The 19,769-nt window shown below is 36.8% G+C and overlaps 1 protein-coding gene across 2 annotated transcripts in view; it reads right to left on the bottom strand.

The window, feature by feature from the left end:
- ABCD3 (ATP binding cassette subfamily D member 3) overlaps positions 1 to 19,769 on the bottom strand; it is a 28,231-nt gene that overhangs the window by 7,085 nt on the left and 1,377 nt on the right. Inside the window, exons 1-15 of one of the 2 annotated variants that reach the window (XM_033067733.2) lie at positions 18,903 to 19,048; positions 11,241 to 11,277; positions 9,137 to 9,235; positions 7,492 to 7,580; positions 6,543 to 6,612; positions 5,708 to 5,805; positions 5,017 to 5,140; positions 4,024 to 4,080; positions 2,770 to 2,912; positions 2,373 to 2,442; positions 1,873 to 1,942; positions 1,652 to 1,749; positions 1,482 to 1,573; positions 972 to 1,060; positions 823 to 895 (exon numbers count right to left, since the gene is read on the bottom strand). In XM_033067733.2, coding sequence (XP_032923624.1) covers positions 823 to 895; positions 972 to 1,060; positions 1,482 to 1,573; positions 1,652 to 1,749; positions 1,873 to 1,942; positions 2,373 to 2,442; positions 2,770 to 2,912; positions 4,024 to 4,080; positions 5,017 to 5,140; positions 5,708 to 5,805; positions 6,543 to 6,612; positions 7,492 to 7,580; positions 9,137 to 9,235; positions 11,241 to 11,277; positions 18,903 to 18,970 — 1,277 coding nt within the window. In that variant the 5' untranslated portion in view covers positions 18,971 to 19,048. Of the gene's footprint in view, positions 1 to 822; positions 896 to 971; positions 1,061 to 1,481; positions 1,574 to 1,651; positions 1,750 to 1,872; positions 1,943 to 2,372; positions 2,443 to 2,769; positions 2,913 to 4,023; positions 4,081 to 5,016; positions 5,141 to 5,707; positions 5,806 to 6,542; positions 6,613 to 7,491; positions 7,581 to 9,136; positions 9,236 to 11,240; positions 11,278 to 18,902; positions 19,049 to 19,769 lie in introns of those variants that run through there. The other variant, XM_033067732.1, reaches the window with a different exon arrangement.

The following is a 19,769-nucleotide window of genomic DNA, read 5'->3' as shown; positions in this document are numbered from 1 at the left end:
AGGAAGTTCTTGAACCAAAAAGGTACCCTAGCTTTTAAACATCTACATCTACAGGTTTGGTTTTATGCCCTGTATATTCCTCTAATTCTTCTAAGCCTTTGGTCTCCAAAACACCTTGAGCATATAAACCTACATTTAAGGAAGTATGGCATTTTAAACCTAGCAGTGAAGTATCTCTCACTAGTTCTATAACATGCAATGAATGACTTCTCTGCTCACCTCTCTCTTGCCTTTTTAAAAATTAAATATATCATCTCTTTTCCTCCTTCCTTTCTCTCTTTCTCCTCTGTTTCCCTATCTGCTTTCCACACTGTCCAGATTGAGATTATTTGATCTTTTAACTGGCATATTTTATGCCTTTAAGTAGTCAATTCATCAGAATGAAGGAATTGATCAGAAGTGCATCAGCAAAATCTCTAAGCATGCAGAATTACAAGAAAGTATTTTGAAAATGAATACAGACTTGCCCCTGATTTTTACAACTAAATTCCATGATGGAATAAAATCCATAACTAACATATTTCTAAGAGGAAAGAAGATGGTCTGAGAAGTCATATTCTAAAGGACAGTAGGAATGTTACCAAAAAAGCCTGGAGAGCAGATTACGTCTTCTGCTAATATGAGAGGATAAGGATTGGCTTACATTACAGAAATGCTGAGTGGGTGTGAGGTGAAGTTACCAGTAAATAAACTAAAGCACAACAGGAACTGCAAATTATAATAACAATTCAGACCTCTCTTAATGGTTGTAGACAAAGACTTAAAAAAAGTCTACAATAAAAATATTGAACTATTGAACTTGCAGAAACTTTGCAAACATACTTGATAAGGTTATCACTGTTAATAATTTCTCCAGATCCAGGTATCAAAGACAAAGGTTGCTTTTTCTCTCCCTCTAAAATAAAGAAAAAATTATTAGTGACTGAAATGCTACACAGAGATGCACATATTGCATATTATATCACATCTACCTTTTTCCTGTGATATCATAGTACGCTGGTATTTGCCACTGTTCAAGTCCTTCAGAACCTGCATTAATTCTGTGATTCGAGCTGTGAAACTTTAAAAAAGGAAAAAAATGATAGAAGCTTATTCAACCCAGAACAGAAGCAGAATGTTTACATTTCAGAGTTGCACCAGGTTGTCTAATATGCACCATATTTACAAGCTCCTCTTCCTTTCTCTATAGTCAAATTTTACTTCTTATGATGTAAAAAAAAGTTCAGTAAATAATCAACACATAATTGAATTAAGAGCATTTGACAAGGTTTCAACTCAACATTCAAACCGCATGCTAGTACTGTTAGATATGAAATTTCCAGTGGACAGCATTATGGAACCTACAAATGTGTTTTCAGCATAAAATGCTTTTAGTTGCTGAATTTTTAGTACCCTGCAAGGAACAAACCACGTAAGCTTATTTTAATACTACAATCAGTTTCTGAAATTGAGATGAGAAAGATTCATATTATTAAGCTTACCCAGCCAATCTTGTCATTTCACGGCCTGCTAGGACTATTCTGCCCAGAGCTTGAGACATTCTCAGTAGCATCCTTCCACTTTGGTAGTAATCCTAGAGTAGAAGAAAGTTTCTTTACGTGGACTAACAAAATTTAAAACCTAGAAGTTGTTTTAATTCTGGTCTATTTACCTCCAAAAGTTCTGCATGAGTGCTATTCTGATGACGAGGATCAGACAGATTCAAGAATGGACGACTAACAACCAGGTAGCCAACCACAGTGGCAAGATCTGCAGTTTAAGAATAAATATTAATGTACACATTAATTGAAACAGTAAGAAAAAAGACATCTCGTATGTAAAAAGTTTGCTTTGTCATTTATAGAAATTCATTAGCACTTGACACACACTTACATTTGGCAATGATAGTATCAATGAAACCCATAGAGAACCGGAACAGGATGAAATTATGCAAGTGTTCCACCTGGTAAGTTACAGAAAAAGAAGTTCAAACTCTACCAGTACCTGTTTTACTATCTTTAATTAGACATTTGGCTCCAAACAATTATTTTTCAGTAGCTCAGCTAAATTAACATGCCTCTAAGTGTAGTAACCACTACACAAGAGGTCCTGCTGGCAAAGACTTGCATTTGTAATCAAAACAACCTACACATGAAACTAAACAGTGAGAACAATAATTGTGGTGGGTGACAAGGAGGTAAGTGGCAAGAGAAAGGCCATTCTAACAGGAACTTCTGTACTGCTTATACCCTACCAGTTAACTTTTTAATCTAATGAATGTAGCAGCAAATACACTAAGCCAGTGTAAGTGAATGTACATGAACACATGTCAAGAATCATCATGACAGAATTAAGTTCCACTTAAAATATTTTAAGAGATAAAAGACACTTACCAGCTTACGGAAAGTCTTGTGAATAGTCTGCTTTTCTCTCAAGTTTCCATTGTAAAAAGCAATTTCCTCACTAAAAAGAAAAACAAAAATAATGCAACTTGATTTTGTTAAAGACAGTCTTTAACAAAAGTCAGTCATAAAATATGGGAATATAGCACTTCCAGTTACTTTATGAAATAAGGGTTTGTACTCTTTCACAGCAGTAAACCACAGAATTATTATACCCCACTTAGCCTTGACTATGGAATATAATGCATATACAAATTACAGTAGATAAAGATGTAAACTCTTGGCTCAGATCTGATAGCATCACGCTTCCCCAGTATATTTTAACCCACAATTTCCATTTAGCTCACAGTATTGTCACTTACATCTTAGCATCCAAGCAAGTGTATACCTGTTTGTAATGAGTCGTGAGTTGACATATCTGTACTCCCCTTCATACTTCTGTTCTATAATAGTCATCTTGCCAATTGGTCTCCTTAAACGTGTAAGGAAAAACCCTGAAATAATCAAGTATGCCATCATGCTAGCTGGACCCTGTGGATATCAAAAAAGAATAAAAGCTTAGGTGGTCTCAAACAACAGTAGCTGTACCCAAAATGCCCAGAAAGCACAAATCCCTTAGTTCTCACCTCCTATGTGCCTATGCTGCCAATTCAATTACATTTGCAATTTCCATCATGTCACCTTCTTTAGTGTTGTAGATACTATTTTACTAGTTTAACTAATTCTCTGTCCCCAGATGTCCTTCCCCTCCCAGCTTTCTATTTAGGCTTTTATCACTACCCAGTGTGACCTGTCCCCTACTGTCCTAGCTTATTTCATTAAAGACTTACTGGTACCCTTTTACTACTTCTCCCTCCTTTCCACCTACTTCTTTTTCTTTACATGTGTTGAACTGCCACACAGCAGTCAATACTCCAATCCCATTGCCACTTTTATCTACACATATTTTCTGGGTCTCTCAAGGTTCCATAGATGACAGACAGATGATTAAATACCACTGAAGTGTGGAATGGAATAAACTGAATTTGGCATAAACTGCACGTAACTACTACAGAGAGCAGAACAAAGACATCTGAGATTGATAAAGTTACCAAGGTTTAGTTAAGCCTCACTGCAAGTCTGTCAATAAAATTTGCACCATGTGACCCACAGCTACTCCTTTTCAACTCTTGAACATTTCTGATAATGCATCATTTCACTAATTTGAAGAACTAATTCTGCAATTATTCAGTTTATCAAGTCTTACAGTTCAATGCAAGAAATGGTTCTCCTTCATAGGGTTGCACAGAAACAGAAAACTAATTTTCACCCTTAGACGGAATCCATGCAAGACATAAAGAGTTAAAAGGATGTTGTACTAAACAGGATTTCCAAATAAGTACTAGAAGAAAATAAAGAACTTTCTTGGTCATTTAAATTGTTGAGCAAATGCCTGAAAATACTAGGTTTTATTTTGCTTGCCTCAAAATAGAGGGCGCTAAAGCACAGAAAACATCAAGTGTAAATGCATAGTATAGCCCTTCAAATTATGGAGGAATCCACAACCACCACCTAGAGTTTTCTACAGATTCCAAATAGGCACAAGGCTATAACCAAAGAAGGAAAAATGTGCTTATAGTTCTAAAAACGCTGCTCAATTTACCTGTGCTCCTATTGCACTCGTTAGCTTGAAGATGTACAAAACTATGTCCAAGAAGGGCTGTAAGAGAAGCACAGGAAAAAAGCCTTAGAACACAAACACAAAACTAATTTAAAATACTCCAGAAGCCATGTATCACCCCAACAACAGTTACAGCTCTGTACTAAAATTTTGGCTAGCCTCTTGTAGAAACTACAAGCTAAGACAAAAGGAACCTCAGCCACAAGACTTTTTCTGAAAACACCAGCTCAAGAATTGAATATAAAAGCATCATGATCGTCAGATAAGAACATAACATATAAAAAGAGTACTTCACTATTTTAGGTCTGTAATGACACTGTTCACATATCAAAAGTGGACTAGAACCCATAATAATTTAACTGAAGTAATTATGAGAAATATTAAATGAAAAGATAATGTCATATATTTTGTTATGTACCTGATAGGAGGAACATTGCAAAGTTCTATAACCTCCTTCACTAAAACAGCTGAATTATAGGTTTTGCAGTCAGACATTTTTGAACAAAGCTTACTTATACTCAGCTTGTATGAAACACATAGCATCAAAAATTCAGTCTACAAATGTCAATGGTATTCTAATTCCCTACCCGATCACCTTAAAATTCACACTAGAAACAGGGAAAAGTTTATTCAACCACACCTCCCCACACAAAATACTATTTGTGTATAACTAAGAGCTAGCCAATGTTTTTCTTCTGAAAACTATCTACCTGAGAGAGCAAAGTCACCACTGTTCATCTGCAAAAGAATGTCATATATTCTTTAAAAGAAAATGTAATACTAATTATAACAACTCCCAACAGTGCTTTGGTCATGAAAGCCACAAGGAATGTGAAACAATATAGCATCATAAACAATTCTTTTAGTACCATACTCCAAGCAATCCACATAAAAATGTACATCATTGTCACGAGCTGACACCCTCATCCTAAATGTCTACAGCTACTACTCAAAGGTCTCTCTTAAAAGACTTACCTTGCTAAGGTTTGAGTACAGGTCCACTACACTATTACAGAATTTTTCCACGTCCTGTGTAAGGAGTTGATCTGGATTAGCTATTCTGTTGTCCAGGTTTCCCATTTTGTAGTATGTATAAGCTCTGAAACAAAACAATTGCTAAGTGGCAGAAAAAAAATCATTACCTAGGATCTGAAATAACTAGAACACCCTTGCTTAATACAACTGAGATGCTAAGTAGTGCAAACATTAAATTACTGTATGAAATCAACATAACTGGTGCTTCTACCTGACTAAATCCACATTTAACGCTGCAGGATTGTTTAGACATTTAGGTTCCAGGTTGTCTGAGCTGAAGCTCATGCTGCTATTGAATTAGAAAACCCTCACACACTCTGCTATATCTGACACAACCAAAATTCAGTGCAGAAGGATGGAAGGAGCTACTCAAGCTCATGCATCCACCTTCAATTCAGCCTTCACCATATGAAGGCACCTGAAGTACTTTGGAATCTCATCCATTCATGGAAGCAGTACAGTGCATTTTTCCCCCCAGCTGAGCCAATTTACTGTCTTTGTATCTATGGCATATACAACCTGGATTAGCCACTCACCCTCAACTGCAAGTTAACTGCAACCTTCTTACTATGTACTTAAAGTGATTTGAATCAACTTTTAAAAACTGTAGACAGGTAGACTGTAGACTTACTTAAGATATTCTTCATAGAGGTATCTGGTAAGTCTTACTCGGAAGCAGAGCTTCAGTTCATTTAGACCATACTTCAGGAAGTTATTCACTAAAGAGATCTAACATAAGAGACAATAATATTTAACTAGCAAGATAAATATACTTAGATCAATTTGCAGCATAAACTGTGTGAACACTTTAAAACAGATCAATTCTCCCCTTAAAATCAGTAACACATAAGATCAGACAGTGTCTACAGGACCACTGTTTAGGTTTCTGTCTACAGGTCCCAGTGGATCTCACCACTTAAGATAAAATACATCCACATTACATAATTTCAGTTCTGATAAACTCTAGAAAAGAGTCACCATTTGGCAACCACTGCCTTAAATCTCTCAACTACTTTTAAACTTTATTGCAAACCAGGTAGTAACAATTATTTCCATCTGGTGCAGATCAGAGATGTCAACAAGCTGAAGGAAAGTTAAAGCATGGAAGAAAGCATAACAAATCTGTGAAAAATGTTAAGAAATATAAAAATTAAAGTCTAAAAAAAACCTTCATCTTCAGTGGTGCCAAAAGAATCCCAAACCTATAGCCAAAACTGCCATTGACAAAACTAAACTGAAAACCTGAACTTATCTGTTAAAAAATAGTTGCTACCAATAAGGAAATACGCTGATGAAGTCTCCCACACACTGGAGCCAGAAAATTAAATGTGCTTTCATACAGACCTGTATGTAAAACAAATAATTTCCATTGGTTTTAAGACACTCCTTTGAGATCTTTCCCTCAAAATCTTAATTTACATTTAAAATATGCTCCACTAATAGGTCAGCACAAGAACAGCACTTACAGCAGGCATGGCAGCAATGAAGTTGAACAAGTATTTCTTGAAATCTTTTCTGCTGCGGCCAATGATCGCACTGTAAATGACCACCAGCTAAGAGTCAGTTACAAGAGAAACAACAAAGTACAAACTTGCATGTCTTAAGTGGACAAACTCTCAGGGGACCAGACAGAGAAAAAACCATCATCATGGAAACCTGTGGCATCAGGTGTAGGATTCGGTCTGACACCTGGAGCGAGCTAAGTGCCAAGCGGCAGACTGAGCAGCAGACTGCCTGCTCCTCTGTAACTGCCCACATTAAGGGCTCAGAAATTCATGGGCACAGAATACCAGTTCTTTCACTTCTCTGCTTTCACAGATTCTCACAAGAGAACCAAAGCAGTGCTTCCATTCTATAAAGCACCAAATGTCTCTCCTCAAACACAGTATCCTCTTGAATTCACAGTTCAAGACACATTCTTATCTGCTTCAATTAGCAACAAGACCAGCAAGAATAATCAGAGGTCTAAAAACCACTTTCTCTAACACTAGGACTGAAAGTATTGTTTTTATCAATCTAAAGAGCAAACAGCTTGGTGGGAAGAAATAAAAGTCCTAATATCCACACAATATGTCTAAGTCTAAGACATAAAACCACTATTCTGAAGTACCTTCTTGGACATTCAGATCAACAAGATTTAGAGCCTTCAGTGTACAAAATGTTACCAAATTAATATTTAATAAATATTTTTTTAAAATCTTAATTTAACAAAATCATTATATTGATGAACAGAAATAATTTAATAAATGACATTTTTATTTATCAAAATATAGTGGTCCCTCTCCAAATGCAACTACACCAGTTTTCCAACAGTTTTAAACAAGCAAGCTATAAAATGTCTGAATATGCATTCTGATAGATGACTTTCCCTGTTAAACACGAGAGAATGTTTAAAAATAACAAATGTAGAGGTACCTTTCAATGACTGTTCCATTTTGAATCATCCAAATATCACAGTACGTTCGAAGTACCAGCATCACAGCAATAAGCAGCAAATAACCTGTCTGGTACAACCACAGAAGGGCAACTGTTAAATAATGGCTAAAATTCACCATTTTTTTCCCAGTAAGACATCCAGCTGTATCTAACAGAAAAGTATTACCCTGCTGCCCTAGCTAATGTAGTATTTGCTTATTTTGCTGGAAACACATTAGCATACAATACTTTTATTAAAGCACTGACTACATTTTTAAGGTGAAAGTTTGCTTTTTAAAAAGCTGCATTTGGTTGACACGTACACTGGACACACATTTTAAGATGTATGATTGCAAGAATAAAGAAATTACTGCTATTACTGCTATTCTGAGATATCTTTCTGCCACAAGGTTGCAAAAGACCTCTGAACATCATCTACTTCAACTCCCTACTCAAAACAGAGCCACTAGTAACCAGTCACCAGTCAGACCAAGAGTGCAGACAGTTTTCCATCCATTTTACTGTCCACTCTCCCAGTCAATTCAGTTTGGCTATCAGGGTATTAAGAGAGACCTGATACCAAAGTATTCTATATCCACTGTTCTTCCCTTATCCACACAGGCAGTTCTCTCATCACTGAAAGCAATCAGTTTAGCAAGGCATGATCTGTCATTGGTAAATCCAGGCTGTTTACAACCACTTTTTTGTCCCCTGTGTGGCCAGTTAGCTTATAGGAAGTTTTGCTCACAGTCTTGCCAGCAATATGGTAAGGGTGACCAGCCTGTAGCTTCCAGTAAACTTGTTTTGAAATATAGGAGCAAGGTTTGGGATCTTTTGGGATTATCCATAACCTCTTCTAATGGCCATGACCTTTTGAAGCTGATGAAGGTCAGCTCTATGAGCACACTCACAGGCATTTCCATCCATGCTTCTACCTTCTATGCACCTCCTTTTAGTAGTTGGGCTGCTGAAGGTCCCTGCTCATGCAGGCTAAGCTGGCTGTCATGCTTGCCCTACATTCCGGACACTGCAATTCACTCTCTTGTGCCTGATAAACATTTTAAGTTCCTACAGTTCATTGCTTAAGTTCATCATTCAACTAATGCTTTGGATTTCTTTTTTTTAAAAGTGTCCTGGAAAGCATGAGAAAGATGGAGGCACTGATTTCTACACTGCATAGCTTTCCTGAAATTATGCTGAGGGACATTTTGACAAATTCATTTTCTAATACAGATCAGCCTAGATACAAGTTACTAAATCAAAATAATGAGTGAACTGCAACCTATTTAAAGACAGGAAGTATTTGCACACAGAAGTGTACTGCCTTGTACAAGACAAACCAGATGCCTTTTTAAAAGTTATGCTACAACAGTAGTTATCAGCTGACAGTAAATGGCTTATCTTGTAATTGAAACCAGAACCTTCAGTGATTTAACAACTGAGCATAAATTTTATATTATTGTGCAGACTTTTATATTGTTATGTTTTTATTATTTTATATTATTATGTCACTATTTTAAAATACATAGCACAATTTAGTCCTATTTAAGTAATGTATATGCAGTTGTTTAAATTCTGTTAGCAATTTTGAAAGAGACTTAACTCCAGCTTTATTTCTTTATTTATTACTGCAGGCAATGCTTACCTCTTTGCAGAGTGTTCTGGGGACCATTATTTTCAGGATTCGACATATTCGTGCAATAAACACTCTGTCCACCATTGCTCGCTCCTTCTTTCCCTCTTTCTGTTGCACACACAACAAAACAAGAAAAGTGAGAATTTTTTGCATTATTAAACTGTTGATGTGATATTTTCCCTACCCAAGTCATTTACAGCTACCTTCCTACTGCAGAATTTGCAGTATTTCCCACCAACTTAAGACTTGTTCAGACAAGTTAAATAAAGAATTGGGAGCTATCAAACAAGCTGCACTAGGAAGTAGCTGCTGTGATATAAAATACTTTTTATTTCAATTCAGTGTTAAAGATGATATACAAACATTGCAGACCACAGCACTAAAGTACATCCAAGGGCAAGTTGTAATGTAAACATCTCTTAACATTGCTTGTCTCTAAAAGACACCATCAGCCAGTATTTTTAAATGCCTTCCCTTATTTGTCTAGACAATCAATGGTTTAAACTCTGAGTGTACAGCCCAAACTTGCTTCAAGTGAAATCACAATTTTTTATTGCTTCACTTCTACAAAACGGTGAAACACACTATTAGGTATATCTACCACACCTAAAAACCCTCTCTACCCAACCACCTTTTATTGGAGTAAGTTTTATTTTGTTCACTCCACATAACCCCATCTTCTCTCCCGTCTAACCTGAATACTTTTTAAAAGCTAATGGTCCAGCTTTCTTTTCTTTCCTTTCACATAATTCAATCCTGAAAACCGACCAAAAGGGCACATGTGTACTTTGAACAAGTCCTGCCTAATCCACATAATCCTGCTAGCTTTGCTACAAGGCTCACGTGAACCATGCTATCAGTGCCTATATCAATATTGCAAGGTAGACAGGAAACCTGAAAAAGATCCACTCTGAAGGCTCTGTGAAGAAGCCTACACCTGTTTTTCATAGCATGAAGCCAACAATAGCCCCATCCTTTTCAAAAATCATTGTGAACACAAGCTGTAAATAAAAATTCTAGCCAAATAGGATGTTATGCAGTAAATTATTACAACACTTCAATTAAAAATTATTTACACAAAAATCCAAGCAATCCAAACAACTAGAACTACTGTCCAGTCCTAATGAAGTATGATTCTACATACATTATTGCCGCCCTGTAATAGAAATTACTAACACAATGTCTGATGGCTACATTTCCAAATGACTAAATATAAATGAGTTGAACCTGTTCTTCCCCTTTATTCAGCACTTGCCCATTTCTATACTTCTGTGCTGCACTTATATTCATTCCAGTATCTTTTCTCCTAGAAGTTATATTCCCTTAGACTGTTAATCCCATTCAGCGTAACTGTATTCAAGGTAGGAATAACAGAAATATAGTTAAGGTTTTTACAAATAGGTATAGCTATCCAAAAGATAAGTGTTTATGGTAGATAATACAGTCAAGGTGTGTTGGAAGCCAACATGATGCTTGCATACACCTTTCTATTCAGCCAGCACAAGCCTTTTTTTTAAGTTTTCAGCAAAAACGAAAGAAAATGGAAGCTATTCATATCATTGTAACACCAGAATCACAGACTGCCTTTTGGTCTGTCATATTTTATTTGAATACAAAACAAAAATCTTAGCTTAAAGGGATTTAGTATATCCCGTTCAAAAAAATGCATTAACAGACACACAAAAAATCAGGGGAATGCCACACCTCCTACCAGATGTTTGAAGTAGTTTCTAATTCAGAAACTGTCAGACTCAACATCTTCTTCCCTACATTTTCCTTTTACATAAAAAAGTACAAGTTATACCAAATCTACACACAACTCTTTGCTTCTATCTGTACAGAAAAATGTACACCACTAGTCCTCACAAATTCATAGGGCAACAAGACATAAAAAAGGACACTGTGCACATCAAGCATCTATCATCATGGAGTCAAACTTCAGCCTCTTGTGATTAACTTGATTCTTCCATTTGTTTCACCAGTGCAGGTCTGAAGGTATCATTCAAACCATATTTGCACCACAGGCAAGATTAAACTACAGTGACAGGACTTAAAGTTTTAAAAAATCAGATTTATAATTATTAAAGAATATTTGATATGAAGAAAGAATTACCTCATTATTTTGCAGTGCTTGTTTTCCACTTCTTTTACTGCAGAGAAAAGAAAAAAAATATTTGTTATTAATACACCTTTTTTTGTCTTGATCTCTACACACAAAAAACAGAGAGGAAATCTTGGGATTATATTCCTACCTATTTCTTTCAAAGGATCTTCAGCAGGGCTACCTCCTATGTCAAAGCTATGTGCTGCTTTTATGCAGCATATGTAATTTTGGTTAAACCCTACTGACTGTAGCAACCAGTTTCATGTAGGAAAACCAAGTCTCACTCTTTCATCTTCAAGTTCTGCTTTACCTTGGCTCTGTATCATGAACTCCAAGGTTTTTTCTGTTTCTCACACATACTTTACAAGCATGGCTATATGGTTGCACTGACCACAAATGAAAACTACAAGAATGCAGATTCAGCAATCCAAGCACCCAACTTTGATGTTTCACGCTATCTACATAAGCCAACCAGATTTCTTTTGCATTGTATTTGACTTTAAAATAACACATTTACTACACAGAGAGATTATTTGTTTATAAACATGTGCTGCAGGGGGAAAAAAGCCAGCTCCTGTGAAATCAAGCTCCTGCAAAGATGTCCATTAAAAGGGGAGTTAGTTTTTACTCTACTTTCCTTCCCCTGCATTTAACAGAACAGTTAGTAGAAAAATATTTATCAACTGCTGCTAAACAAACATTCAAAAGCACAATGTTATTCTTTTGCTTCTACTTTTAAGAAAAGCTGACAAGTAAGACAGTTTGTCTTTCTTTCTTTTGGGACACTCAAAACATCAGACAAGCACATGAAACTGTCCGGAGAATTTATGTAGTTTAAAAGTAGCCACCAACCATATTGAACCGCAACTTTCTTAGCCATGATATTAAAACACTGAGAGCAGGCAGCCTTAAAACTATAGCATTCATACACTTACAAGGCAGACCTAGGAAACTACAAGAAAGCAGAAACTATGAAAGGCACTGCTCCTTCAGCCTACAATACCAAAACAGAAGCAAACTGCCACACAACCAGCTATCCCGCAACTTCAGCAACAGCATCATTTCACACTTGTGTTTCAATGAAACTGTGCCTATTTTAATTTATGATGATTAGAAAGACCTATGAACGTCACTGACCAATGAAAAGAAATAACTTAATTACTATGAAGAGGCAAGGTAGCAGAGGAATATGAGAAAGGAAGGGAAGGAGGAGACCATGAAAGCAAGAAGGGAGATCCGCCAGTCTAGCAAGAACTTAATTAAAGGCAACAGACGGAAGTCTGAGAGAAGATAAAAATCTTGTAAGACTACTTGTGCAAAAGACAAAACAAAGAAAATGAAGGGCAGCAGGGGCCAGATTGGGGGAGAAATAATAAAAGTTCAGAAGAGAGATAACATTTAATAAGGCTGTGATGCAAGTACATATGTGGAAATGGTAACAGGGTTACTTGGGTAACTAAGAAACAATCTAGTTGGAGACTGCATCCTGGTGATGGAAGAGCAATGTATTTCTGGTACAAGAAACTTCTCAATTCATCTTGTAGTTTCTCAAAGTAGAAAAGGTTGACCTATGTTTTTAAAACTTGAATATGGATCAATCCAATCACATTTGGTTTGGCAGTAGGAGGAAAGTAGTATTCTTAAGCATGAATAGTTATCAAACTATGTGGTTATTTCTCTAGATGACTCATGACTTGTCATAATGTAAGATGAAAGCATGCTGCTCTTCCAGACATGCTGTAATAATTCAATAAGCTTTACTGCTTCAAGTTCTGCCAATGTTTGAAGTCACAACACTCATAATACACAACTATTTCAGCTTTAAAAGGATCAGAAGTGAATATATTAATAAGAGTAATCAATTAGGAAAAAAAGGTCTGGAATTATTCTGGCAGTTAGCTGAATATCTTTGATGTATTTATTGATACACTTTTCCAACAGTAGCTACTCAGAGAATTTGAGCAGCTGAAATTACTGAGCTGAAACTGATTATGTATTAAAAAGAAAGAAGGGTTGTTCAGAAATCAAGATTTAATTATGAACTCAGACTTAATTAGCATTTATATTTATAGAGTTTAAGATAAAAACGAAGCATTTTAAATTTTAAAATCTAACGAAAAAAGAGCTTTAACTGTAATTTTCTTTTTTTTCCCTAGAAAAATTTGTGCAAGCTCAAAACAAGACTAATACTTCAAACAGAAGGGAAACAATCTTAAATATGAAGTCTAGAAGAAAAAAAAAAAGTGCCTACATAGCTCTCATTTTATTTGCAAGTAAAGACTGTGCCATAGTTCTGCTTGGAATAAAACCTTTCCAGTCCAATACCTACTGGCACTACTCCAGATCCCACTGTACAACTTTGTGAGAATGGTGGTTGCATCCTCAATGAATTTAAAGACAAACTAACATCCTCAATTAGTCAGCAAGAATACAGCAAGACTATCTGGTTACAGCAGAGAGCACTAACACTTGGAACAGACTCAAGCTCTCCATTATTCCACACCTCTCATTTACTTAATGCTGGACCATCACAAGCCTCAGTGGTGGAAGAAGGTAAGTGCTACATGCTGGCCAAGTTCTCCACTGCAAATAACTCCCCTGTACAGACCCATTGTTCCTTCATGCCCTCACAGACAAGGGGGGATGGTAATGAAAAGGTTTCTGAAAAGGGTTATCCAGACAACATACAGAAAAAAAAAAAAAGAAAAAAATACAGTAGTAAAACATTTCTTGCAGTGCATCAGAAACAGTGGAACTTGTCACCATATATTTTCAGGATCTAACTCAACAAAGCAGTCTGAATTCAACGTATAAAATTTCTTTAAGAACATAAAGAGTCTAGAAGTATAATGGAATACACATCACCTGAGGAAGTTTCAGGGAAAGCAGCATTTCAGATGTAGCCTGCTACCCATTATTTAACTGCACAGGGGTTTTACAGCAAACATAGATATAAAAAGCAGAGAAAGGCACTAGGAATGCCTGGGAATACACAACAACAACTTGTCATTCATACATGCATGCTAACTGAATAGAAACTCTCTAAAGAGAAGTAAATAGCCAAGTAATTACCCAGTAGACAAAACACCTTTCTCCTACACTGAGAAACATGATCAGCCCAAATCTGCAAGACGTTTTAAAGAAACTTAATAGAGTTTCAGGATTCTGTACAGGCATTTGACAGCTGATCCAACTTCAAGGGCAGTATGTAGCACAGTGGGGAGGGAGAAATCATGCAATTCCAGTCTCCAAATAAGTATTAGTCAGAGCACTCACTCTTTTGACTCTATTTACATACTAGTGAGGCTATTCTCTCTACAGAAACATGCAAGAACACTGGTAACTCAAACAGTATCATTCTCAACAATTCTGAAGAAGAAAGTTTGAGAAACTGTGAAAAGCCTTCAAGAGGCCTGAGTCTTCTTACTGAAAGGTCTCAGGCATATTAGTTCTGTGGTATTTACTTGCAAAAAGGAAAAAGTTAAAGGATTACTGTCTTTAGAAATACCACTCTCCATCCAGAACAAAGTTCAGAGGAAGCAATCTACACTGAGCTAAGCATAACAGGGAACTGCAGATGAAGAGAGTGATAAGCAAGACTTGCTGTTAATTGACACGTGATGAGGAAGTAAGGACTTTAAAATGTTACATTGTCCTTAACTGAGAAAAAACCCTACAAATTTCAGGTCATGCTACCTTCCTTTTATAGAGTTAGGACGACTTGCTTCTGCTCAACACAGTGCAAAGAAAGAATATCCACTTAGGATTAAGTGTAGCATTTTGAAGAGTTGTTACCTCTACCAACCTTTGTACCCTGCAGACCTCACAGGTTGGAATGGCACTTTGCAGTTTTCACAGCTTCCAAGAATCACACAAAATAAACAATTTTGCAATATTACATGATTTTTGTGCAGTTTTCAGGTTAGTTTTGGAGTCAAGATACTACTGAGACATTGTAAAGACAGAATAAAATTTAAATGACTAAAGATGCAATGCAACAGGGTGAACAAATAAAAGCTATAGTGAGGAAAGTCTGATGTAGCACACTGGCAGGCAGAGTTCCATAGTGCATATCTCACACAGAGGGGCAGAGAGCAACCGTACAGTGACTTCAGGTCAAGGGCAGCAACCTTACTCAGAAGCCTGGGCACAGTCCAAAAGCATGCCCATTTACACAGTACACTCTGAGCACACACAGAAACCAAGAACACAACTTTCTTGGCTCTAGATTGGCTGCTAGTTGCAGCATAACCAAAAATAATGTGAGGGGAATGTACTCAGGCAAGCAGGAAGGGGACTCTGAGAAGGTCACAGAGAGCTATGTTACTGTGCTGCACTGCAAAAGCTCAAAAAGTTTCTACAAATCTTTAAGAAGATAACAAAGCAGAACTGTTGGAGAACAAATTAATTTCAAAGTTTCAGTAGAAGAATGCATCTCAATAACATACCTTACTTATAAGAAAAACCTCAGCATATTAATTTTATCTTAAGATGTGCTTGGGCCTGAGCTGTTGCTGAAGATCTCTCTCACAGATAACAGTGGAAAAAGATTTCTAGCTAGTTTCCTAACAAATTAAGAAGTTTTACACTGTTACACACACTTACACTAGATCTTGCCTTAGACAGCAAGCATTTTATGCAACTTAATTAAGAGAGAAACCACTAATTAGCTAGCCAGGCCCCAAACAAAGGCAGTCTAAATGCTAGGATTAGGGCTGAGTCATCTGGTTTCTCCTGTCTCCATACCCTCCAGCTGAAGACAGGTTTCCAGTGCCCCAGGCAGGTTTTTCTACAAGACTGCATTTTCAATGTATTTTCTAGTAATTCTATCTGTATATTTAAGGGGTTTGGGGGTTCTTTTTTTTTGAAGTAATGACAGTCACATTCACATCCTGGATAAATTTACTTCAATGTAGCTAGCATAAAGTTGTTTTTGTTACCCGCCACCTTTCCTCCCAAGTGACACAGGTTCCCTGTAGGCTTTTACATGTACAAAAGCAATCTATCAATCTGCAGCAATATAATTTCACCCTTCCTGTCAAACAGCTATGACTCAACTAGGACAAGTCCCTCCATTTGAAGTTCACTGGCAAAGCCCACCCAAGCATATTCAGAATTTAGAGAAATTACACAAACTAACAAGAGAGAAGAACATCCTAAATATGTACATATGGAATAAAAGTGCACCATCTGTTTCAAGCTACATCTACCACTTGCTCTATTTAAGCTCCTATCTTATGTTTGAAAGTGCCTCCAAACATTTGGACATGTGTCTGTCACCTCTGACTGCACTTCTGTCAGTCACTGTCTGACTGCAGGTCTATCACTGTCAAACTGCATGTTCACATAAGCAGTGACATGTACTGAGTGACACGTGCCGCCACTCTGCCAGCAGACAATGGCTGAGGAGCAAAGTGACAGGCAGGAGCATAGGTTATGTCACTCAAGATGAACTGTGCAAAACCCTATTTGATACACACTATCTGCAACTCGATCACTCTCCACTCTATGAGCCTTCCCCCTCACTTCAGGCTTGTCTAACCTCTAAGGTCCCAAGCATGCACTGTTTTTGCTAAATTTGTTATTATCCAGGTGGGATGCCATCACAGGGCTTTCAGAAGTTCAGTTTATATTAAATTGTGTCCATGTCCTAGCATCTTGGATTCTAATGAATGCAACTAGGTGATAGGAAAGGCCAGTGTGTCTACAAGCAGAATCGAAATATTTTGTCACCTTCTTATACACTACTAATGTTTTCCTATTACTCTAAATTGTTTACTCCCTTTCCCTAATCTTGCCGTTTCAAACTCTTTAACTACCTTCTATTACTTCTTTCAGTCCCTCCTTCTAGCAGAAAGTTGTATTAAACACCTTCTTTTTGAAAGTAAGCCAAGCTCAGTCTCTACTTGTGTAAGCACTATACTTTAAACTACATAGATACTCAGAAAAAGTTCTTACTACAGGGATAACAAAAAATATCCAGCTCCTTTACGTAACACCCCTTAAGGTTTTAATTCTGAAGCAATCAAATCTTAAGCAAATAGTCTGTTTCTTCTTGTTTAAGGCAGGATTGGGGAAAGAGAATAAACAGATTTTCTTTCTGCATTATAAACCCAGGACAATGTAGTTTCTCAAAGAACTTCTCATGACTCTAAAAAATCCAAATAATACAACTGAAGTCATAATTACATTTAGATATAACAACTTCCCCCCTCCCAAGAGGACACAAAGCTTTTGTAAGGAAACAGACTTTTTGAGAGCAACTTGGAAAAAGAATCGATCTGTTTTTTTCCATGCTTTACTCCAAGGAAGTAAGACAGAAAACTAACAAGTCACTATAAGCAAACAGTTCTACATCACTCTACTTTGAAGATTTCAGAGAACTGTGGTAGCACTGCATTATAAATTGCAAGTGACAGCACCTCTCAGTTCTGCAGAATCAATGAGTAGCGTAACACCTCTCACAGAACAACAACTGTGACTAATCCAGGCAGTACTAATTAAGTGATCTTTGACCTAGTAAGGCAGGTTGGCATAACACATACAGCTTAATTATTCATACATTACTACTTGATATGAGTTGTACTGAACCTTGCCCCTACTGTTTGACAGCAGAAAAGTAAGTAAAAGTTGCCACTTCTCCTTCCTGCTATCATGCCTACAGAGGGTTATTCAAAAGGGTTATTCAAAAATGTACACACGCAACATGAAGAGCCTGTCACAAAGCTTTCTTTTTACACATTCAAACACATCTAATTTGCTAAAATATTTCCTTTTTCTAAATTCGTATGTTATTTTACTTTCCAAGTTCAATCAGCAGCAGACCTATTGCTGACATTCCAGCAAAACATAAAAAAGCACACAAAATCAAACAGAAAAATGGCAGTTACTCCAGAAACACAAAAAATAATAGCAAAACACAAAACATTATTTTGAACACAAGGTATGTGTAAGTGTGTACTCTGAAACTACGTGAGGAAAGAAGAAGTTTTGCAGGTAAAGTTTACAATTGCACTAGAACATTTCAATGATTCACCTGATGTTAAGCTCAGTGTTTTGCTGGTTATATTCAGGTCTGCAACATTTACCTTTGCCCTTATGAAGCTCAAAACTAGAATTTCACCTTCCAGAATTCAAGAAGTTGAAATTCATCTCACACTAACATGACACAACATTTTCAGGCATTATACACCAAGGTTAACAAAGGAATTCACACACACAAAACTAAATCACCTCACGTATTTTAGTCACTTAACCTCAAGCAGCAGAAACGCTACCAGTCCTCTTCCAGACTATCTAGATTGCCAAGTGAAATTCTTCTCCCTAGGAATAAGTACAAAAATTTAGGACAGCTATGCTTTACCAACTTCTTCCTCTTCCCAAAGAGTCAGAGATATACAACAGCAACGCTAAAGGATACACTAGGCCCTGCGGATTTCAAAGGTTGTGCACTTGTTACTATATGTCAGCTTCATATACCAGCACAAGAATGCTGAAAAGGTAAAGATTTGGCACAACGACAATCCTTTTCAAAAGTATGCTACAAATTACATTAGCAACAAAGCATGAAGAAATGAATGATACATGAACTAATGAGACTAAAGGAGGATGAGGCAATGGTAATAACCAGATGCTTTTGTCTAGGCTGGTGATATAGGCAATGTAGCTTACCTACTGCCTAGTCTTGATAGGTAGCATTCTGTAAGGCTCCTGGCAAGGTTTGCCTCACAGGGAAACATGGAGAAAAGAACGAAGACCAGTAGGCAAAAATCATCCTCAAAATAGCATTCAAGCAGCAGCACAGCTATTATTGAAACAACCGAATGTTGGATGTTAGAGTTTGGAATCCATGGCCACAATATAATACCAGCAGTAAGTAAGACCTAAGCTGTGGAGGGACTCAAAAGTGTAAAACAATACATACACACAAGTGAAAAATCCAGTTTGCAAGCATGGTACTTATTTTAGCAACTGTATTCCTAATAAATTCAAGAATGCAAAATTACTAAAGAGATTTCAGAAGTAAACGACAAGGTATCAGAAAGACTGCAATACAGAGAGGAAAAGGGACAGAGCAGGTCAGGCTCTACAAGCCCACGCATCTGCTGAATTAGGTGGAATGTAATTCATATATTATCTCCCTTTCCCAATTCCCACTAATCTTGCACTTGCAATAATGTTTGGTGCACCTAATATATATGAATACCTCAGATTTTTAACACTATACTGAGCAAAATTGAAGATCCACACTGGAAAGACACATTCCAAACAGTCTTCAGCATTTAGGCCAACGCTTTCCATACACTGACCCTCAAGCTAATGCATGCACTGCCATTGTCAAGTCCTGCAGATCAACATCAGAAGACATGAAAGCAAAACAGTTTAATGGGGACAACCCAGGACCCACATAATATCTATTTCAGGTATAAGGAGATTACTCTGGACAAGTTCTAGCCTGCTTTTATCAGATCAATGCTACTAACAGCGGGAATATATTAAATGCACTTCAAAACTACACTGGACCTACATCTACATTTG

Source organism: Catharus ustulatus, chromosome 9 (genome assembly GCF_009819885.2).
Source record: "Catharus ustulatus isolate bCatUst1 chromosome 9, bCatUst1.pri.v2, whole genome shotgun sequence".
NCBI lineage: Eukaryota > Metazoa > Chordata > Aves > Passeriformes > Turdidae > Catharus > Catharus ustulatus.
This window is presented reverse-complemented; position numbering and strand designations above follow the sequence as displayed.